The sequence below is a fragment of the Cucumis melo genome, chromosome 3, assembly GCF_025177605.1.
Source record: "Cucumis melo cultivar AY chromosome 3, USDA_Cmelo_AY_1.0, whole genome shotgun sequence".
Lineage (NCBI taxonomy): Eukaryota > Viridiplantae > Streptophyta > Magnoliopsida > Cucurbitales > Cucurbitaceae > Cucumis > Cucumis melo.
In genome coordinates this window covers 5747722-5755885 of record NC_066859.1, presented here as the reverse complement: position 1 = coordinate 5755885, position 8164 = coordinate 5747722, and the positions used below count along the sequence as shown (strand labels likewise).

Genomic DNA, 8164 nt, shown 5'->3' with positions numbered 1-8164 from the left:
AACCACCAAAAAAAAATCAATCCTAAATTTTCATTATGGAAAAAAATAGTTTAAGCTTCTCTATAACTATGATTTTGATCATTTATATAGACTAATAAAGTGTAACTTTTGTTTGAGCTCATAATTGTTTCTCGTAAGTGGTTACAAGATTACTCCAATTGATGTTAAATGTACGATCTACTCACATTTCTCAATATTTCTTTTATGATTTTAAATCTAATTACTTTAATAGCTTTTCACGAGTCCTTTAAGTTGCAGTAGACTTTTCTCTTATGAGTCCATTTTAAGCACTCCTTATGAATTTTCTAAAATTCATTAGGAGGCTTCTTATAATCAGTCCTATGAGCTTTAGTTGGTTCTTTTGATGAAGTCCTTCAAGCCGACTTTATTCGGGTTATTCTGAGTTCAGTATAACTTACTTATATTTTCTATTAGATTCTTCCATTTAGTTCACCTATAAGATTTACTAGATTCTCCTCATGAGTCCTTTAAACTCCACTAATTAAGCATTTTAAGTTCTCTTTTATTTATCTTCTAAGTTCCACTAAGCACTAGTCCTCAAGATTCTTATAAGCTTAATTGTCATGGATCTATAGCCTCCATTAGACTCTCGCCATGTATCTAACCAAACAGGCTAAAGCTACCTATACCAAATGATGAATACAAGTTTACACATTAGAGTTAAATTTACAACAGGTTGATATTCTCATGGATACTTTCACGTATTCGTTCCATCAATTAACATATAAAATAATGAATTAACATTTTCTATTGTACGGTAAAGAAAACATCCATGAAAGTAGCATATTGTAAATATATAATGGCACTGGCTGAAGCAATAACAAAAGTTCTATTTTTCTTGAAAATTCCTAAGATATCTTATCAGCACTAATCACAAAATCCACCATCAATATCAAAATAGAGCACCACTTTAATTTGAACAACTTAATTCGACAACATTATTCACCTTTTTTTGGATCTCATTTCAATTATCCAATAGAAATAATATAAAAACATTTTTGAAAAAGAGAAAAAGAAAACTTTATCAAGTGACAAACAAACTATTGTTGAAAAATTAAATACATCTAGATCGTAAAAATCATAAATGCAATTGGAGATGTTCACAAAGTAGAGGCCGGAGGATGAGATTAAGGATTAAATTCCTGTTTGAAAGTTTCATTTTTAGTAAATTTTAAAGAAAATGATTTACAATCTTTACTTCAAAACAATTAGTTGGGTTTAAAACTCATCTCATATCATCAGGCCTCAAATGCTCTAAAAAAATATTGCAAATTACTTCACCAAATCACCCGTGATAAGATTTTGTTTAAAAGTTTGCAAAAGATAAAATTTAAAGAAAAACAACACTAGAACAACATTTGTGTTACTACTAATGAATTTTAACAAAATCATTCCATGGTTAGTTTGTGGTAATGGAACTTACATTTGAGCAAGACTTGATATTGTTATAACTAAAGAGTTTACTGCTACGATTGAGAGTTATATTAAAAAAAAAATAGTGAATGAGTTAAGTTTATTGTTATATTAGAGCAAAATACTTTGAATCTGCCTTGGTTGTACTTGTAAGAAATGTGAGTTTATTGTTATAGGTTACCCCAATGAAATTGCCTAAAAATTATTGTTCCCCATATCATTGAAATCAACTATAAATTCATGGCAGAAAGGTCTTATATTAAAGATTTATCTTTCTTTTTTTCCACTCTTCGTCTTCATTAATATATATATATATATATATATATATATAGAAAAAAGAGAAAAAAAAATCATATTCACTTCTCTGATTTCTTGGCAATTCAAACTTTGACTTTTTCTTTCCCTTTTATAGTAAGTTGCAGGGTTACAATCGCAGAATACATAGGCCAAGCAACAATTCTTCAAAATTTAATGAACCATTGCGCCATAAATCACAAATACCTCTTCACTTACACTAAACTTAATTTTATTTTAACATATAGTTTTCAATGTAACAATTTGGAATCCCATGTAATTTCCACCATCGAATTTCTTAGTATAGACTATATATATATATATATATATATATATGTGGTTATATAAAATTCTTTCACAGAAGAATATGAAAAATGTATATGAATGTAATGATATATTAAAAATATTCGACATTATTTACGGCTGCAAAGTCGAATGAGCTCCAGTTATCTCCCACTTGACAGAGCTGATCAGAAACCCGCAAGTCATTCGCATAGTAATTGCAAGAAAATGAGTCCAATTCTTGAACTTGTTCTTGCATTTCTTGTGACACCCATACTTCTTCATCAATCCCCAACTCTGTTTCTAACCCAAATGAAACATTCTCGTGATTTCCCGGGATCCCCTGTTTTCCTTCTTCCCTTTGATTTTCATCCTCCAATAGCAAATCTGACAGACCTTCCAAGAAGATCTCGGAAATCTCCAATGGGTCAACCGATTCCGGCGAGCTAGTCAACGCCTGAGGCTCACTGTTCAAAAATCGGGCGAACACAGCGGCGAGATCGATATCGGAGGCAGAGGAGGAGGAATCAGTGGTTTGGGAAGAAAGGTCGGGTTTTGAAGGACGGGAGATGGGAGAGGATTTTGAGGACTTGGCACGGCGGCTCTTGCGGCAGCCACCGCCGACGGGGACGTTGCGGAGGGAGCCTCCTTTGGTCCAGTAGCGGCGGCAGGATTTGCAGAAGTATCTGGGTTGGGAGAGGCTGTAGTTGTTGTAATAGCAGAATTTAGTGTTTGTGGAGGCGCAGCGGGGGCAATTTGGGGCTGTTTCGAGATGGGGTTTCCATTTTCGTTCGAGATGGGAGGGGAATGGCGGGGGAGGAGGAGGGAGTTGGTGGTGGTCAGACATTGGTGGAGAGAACATGATGAGAAAGAGAGAACAGAGAGGACAAAGAGAATAGGGGGGGGATGTGAAGACGGGGGAGAAGAAGGGAATTATGTAGAGTGAAGGTGGGTGTGAAGAGAAACGTGGGCGGTTGGAGAGTCGTTAGGACGAAGGAAGGGTGTGAGCGTGTGTATAGAATTTAAAACTATATTATTATATCAAACTATATTAAATATATCTAAATCGACCGTTTAGATACATTTTAAAATTATATTCATCAAAATACCGACCTTGGTGTAATCCTAATCAAATGTACTTAGATTACTTTTCATCACATCTATCTAAACTCACAAATTTATCAAATTTACTATAAAATTACCTTTACTTCTTAGAGTTAAGTCCTAATAATTAACCGTATAAATGACAAAATTTATAGATTTTACTCTAAAACAATAATAATAATGGTAATCATAACTATATAACGGTAATGATAACGATAACACATAATATTTGGACACAATTCGATTGGTTTTCCCACGCTCATCAATAAGATTACATTACTTGACTACAAATTTTCAACTTGGCCCACTACTATTATGATTATGAATGCAAAACACAAATAACACTAAGAAATGTAAAAAAAAAAAAAGAAAAAAAATAGGACACACTTTCCAAATTACTTTTCATTTATTTGTGTACACATTCCATAAACATAATCTTAGTTTAACGTTAATTGACATAACTTTGCTTTCCAAAAGTCGAAAGTTTGATATCATCCAATTCTTGTAGTTGTTGTACTAAACAAATTATGTTCAAAGTAATCGACGTGATGTAGATGCTGGTGTTAAACTAAAAAAATAAATTTAAATATAATGATTATTAAGAGACATGCAAATATAACCTCAATAATTTTAAGAATGAAAAATCAAATCTCTAGATTTAAAAACAATAATCAAATGCATCATACTCTTATCATACACACACAAAAGTAATAAATAAGTTAAAACATTGTTTAGATCCTTACACTTTGAAGTTATTCAATTTTAATCTTCGTATTTTTTAATTGTCTAATTTTAGTTTTTATATTTTCAACAAATCTTAAATTTAGATTTCAATGTTAACATGTTTTAGATGTTTTTAAGAACGTTTTGTTTTTGTAGCATTGGAAATTTTGAAAAATATTTACATATTTTGTTTTCTTGCGTGTAAATTATTGTTATTATCAGATCAATCTTGGGAGGAATAATTAACTTTGAATAACTAAATTTAAGATTTATTAAAACATAAAGTGTGATATTTTAATGCAGTAAGATATTTTAGGGGGGAAAAAGCGTAAAAAGATTATTAATATCATATAATATGATTGATAAATTTAATAAAATTATAGAAAAATAAATAGGGTTCAAAATGAATGGAAGTATTTTTCTCCATACAATGTGAAGCTCATGAGATTGAAGCTGTATAAGAGGCGGAATGAGCGTGGCAAGACGGTCCCACGTGTCTTCTTTTAATTGGGTAGAATATATTATTTGAAAGTGATTGATGTTTGATTAGTCAACCCTCACTTGCTAGTCGTTGAAATTTTGTGTATTAAAAAGACTCCTATATCCTCGGCCACCCTTCTAGACCAAAACCAATTGCTTTGCAAATTATTTCACCATTATTTCCCTTTTATTTCTATAATTCTTTTAATTATTTTCCATAAGAACAAACGAGTAATTATAACTACTTTGTTTTTATGTAGTTAATTTAAATATTCAACTCAATCATGTGAATATCAATTGAATTTCTAGTCCTTATTCAATTTTTTTTTTATTGAAAATGCAATTAGATTGTCATGCAAATATTATATAATTTAAATGGTGCAATTTTTAAAGTCTATTTACAAATAAATTAGCCTTTTATTAATAGAGTGATTTTTACTCAATAATTTTCACGAGGCTCGAAGTTCTATATTTTATTCTACAACTAAGGTAAAAACGATTAGCATTTCAACATAAATTTGAAAACCTAAGTATTAGTTTAGAGTTTTTTTTTTATTATTATTTATGAAAAATATGGACTTGACCCATCAAGCTCAATTAATACAACTAATTTTTGGTGTCTTGATTAAATATTATTGCATCCTCATGCATTATGTAAAAAGACAACTATTTGAAAGTAAATTTTGATTGGACAATATATTAATATAAGTCATAGATCAATTAAATGAGTTCACAAAATCACACCAACCACGATGATGATATAGTTTTTATATTCTATTAAACAACTTGATATATATATATCTATAATTTTATTTAGTTCAACCACTTATATATCTCAAATCAAGGATATGTATCAATGAAAATATGAATGTCGTAATGTTTTAGAATATTGAATCAATAAACGTCGGATATAAGATATTTTTGAAAAAACAAAAAATATTTATGTTTTTTTTTTAAAATGAAATAAATATGTATATAATTGATAAATTTTTGTATTGTATGGTTTTTTCTATAATATAACAGAGATATGAAGTAGAAGTTAGAAATATGAATGAAATTAAAGTTAGAAAAAAATTAAAAAAAAAAAAAAGAATTAAGAAAAATATTTAGTGGAAGATGAGGGGTGTGAGAGAGAAAATTAAGAGAAGGATAGAATGGTAATTTGGAGGGAAGGATGGTCGGCACGAATGGGAGTGAAACAGTGTGCTTTTAGGTGGTGGATTTAACTTTTAAGGAGAAATATTAGGAATAGGCATTATTTTATTTGAATTACATGCAAGCGTAATAGAGCATATTGCAATGCACGTGATGAAACGGGTTACGTGGCGTATCTTCGTTTGTATTAGTAAAATTAAATTAAATTAAATGGACTTTAATATACTTAGTTATATTAGCTTTTAAAATTAAGTTATTTAATCCTAGGTTGCCCCTTCACGACTCTCTTCCTCACACTCCTTTCTCTTCTTTCATTTTCCTTTTTTTAATTTTATATCTTAAAAAGTTTCTCCCACTAATTATTGCCAATTAATTTTCCTTAAGGGGCTGTTATTATGGTTGACTTCCAAATTTATTATAAATTAATCCTCGAATTCGTAAATGTTAAAGTAAAATAGAGATTACATTTAATATATATATAAATACATATTTTATAATTTTAATTAGAGGAATATAATAATGGAATCTCTCTCCCTAATCATTGAAGTGGTGACATGTGGCAAGGCACTCATTTTCAATAGTTATTTCGAGTTCACATTCCATAAATAAGAGGATGGTCATAGTGTGTATATATATATATATAAAAGTGAGTATTACTTTCTTTATTGGTATAAAGTTTTCTAGGATGAAACTTAAAACAAGGCTATGATGTTCTTTTTACTACAGTGGTTCAAAGGCTAGATCAACCTCCAATTAAATGACAAAGAAAAATAGAAAAACTATTCCACTAGCAATGTAACGATGTTTTCATTCGACGCTAGCAAACCAACAATACATCTGTCACCTCATTTTGAGAATATGATAGATAATATGTCGAAACTAAGTCATGCAATGTCACTTAATGACAAGGATTTCTTCGACCATTGATTTCAGTAGAGTCACACACACTGTATCATCCACATTCAATAAATGGCACCACCGTCAAATTGTCATGCACCATTGTCAAATTGTCATATTCACATTTGGAATGGCATCATCCCAGTAAAACTACTAACTATGATTGTACTAATTTCAACAAACGATGTACCTTCAACAACAAGCACATCCAGGCCACATGGTCTCGCATGACCTAGATAATGCCATATTTGCACTCGGTCGAATCATCCCATGTAACCTTCTCGTCACATGAGAAAGACACACACTTAGGTTGGAACAACACATAGTTGTCTAAGTATTTTTATAAAATATTCAAACAAAAATATAATTATTTAAAGATTTCCGAACATCTATCAGTCGAGAAATGGAAAGATGTTTCAAGTTATTTACGAATTAAACCACCCCTTAATCAATTTCAATTTATAAGTGGGATAGATGTGTAGGATTGGAGTTAATGTGGAAGAAATGAAAGCATTAGAAATCACATGGTGGGTTTGCATCATTTTCATGAAAAATATAATTAATATGAAAATATAAGAAGAATAATTAATATATTTGGAGCTAAAAATAATAAAATTAAGAAAAGGAAAAAGATAGCTTGTACGGCTCAAATCCTCATCGTCATCAGTTACTTATTATTATCACAAACCACATGCCTTATTCTTCCATCTCATAAAAATTCTCTCATTTTCTCCTACCAAACAAACACACTTTATGCAATTTTTCATCCCCATATATTCCTCATGTTCAATGTGCTTATATATATATATATACACTTTCTTTTCCTTGATATCACATCCTCCAACCCTTCAAAATAATAATTACTTTTTTATGCAAAATATAACTTTTCATTTTATCTTGAATACATTGGTAATAAGTATTGTTGGTTAACAAGTGTTTCTAATTATTTTTAGGCCAAATTAAAAAAAAAAAAAAATCCTTCAACTTTGTAGTTTGTGGCAAAAATACTACTAAACTTTCAAAAGCTTCAAAATAAGTTAAAAATATCTTTAATATTCAGTTTTGGATGGAAACCGTTAAATTTTTGTTTTAAAAATACCCAAAAAGAGTTTAAAAAAAAAAAAAAAAACTCTTATTGATCCAAAATTTACACCAATTTTCTCATCATAATCAAAATTTTAAGAAATTTTTTCATAAATATAACTATTAAAATATTTATGACCCGTGTAGTAAAACTCATATAGTTAGTCATTTTTTAAATATTTCAAGTTTGTCCTTCGATCTTTGTTCTCCTCTTTGCGACTTTTTTCTATCGTCTTTCTTCCTTTACGTACTGTTCTTTTTTTTTTTTTTTGCTACGATTTCTTTTGTCGTCTTTCTTCTTTTCCTCTTATCTTTTTATGTGGTTTAGATTTGGGTAACCAAATTTGACTTCTTTCTATCGTCCTTCTTCTCTCTGTTTTTTTTTTCTTTTCGCTACGTGCATTGTCTTTCTTTTTTTTTTCTTCTCTTTTTTATGTCATTTAGATTTGGGTAATCAAATATGATTTCCTTCTATCGTCTTTCTAACCAAATATACCAAAAGAATTAAAAAAAATCGTTTAGCCAAATCTAAACGATTGTGTACCAAAGAATCTTGAAAAAAAATAAACAAATCTAAATGATCGTGTACCAAAAGAATCTTGTAAAAAATCTTTTAGCCAAATCTAAACGATTGTATACCAAAGTTTGGAAAAAAAAAATCATTTAGATTTGGGGATCGTGTATCCAAATCTAAACGACCAAATCTAAAGCA

At 29.7% G+C, this 8164-nt stretch overlaps 1 protein-coding gene across 1 annotated transcript; it reads right to left on the bottom strand.

Annotated features, from left to right (window-relative positions):
- Positions 1-1777: 1777 nt before the first annotated feature.
- On the bottom strand, positions 1778-2902 carry LOC127148360 (dof zinc finger protein DOF1.2-like). Its single transcript, XM_051081840.1, has one exon. It carries the CDS (start codon positions 2870-2872, stop codon positions 2126-2128), a length of 747 nt encoding a protein of 248 aa, XP_050937797.1. The 5' UTR covers positions 2873-2902; the 3' UTR covers positions 1778-2125.
- Between the last annotated feature and the right edge of the window lie 5262 nt (positions 2903-8164).

What these genes read in the sequence shown, in the direction of transcription:
- LOC127148360 (XM_051081840.1), bottom strand. Translation starts at nt 2,872, where the DNA reads ATGTTCTCTCCACCAATGTCTGACCACCACCAACTCCCTCCTCCTCCC.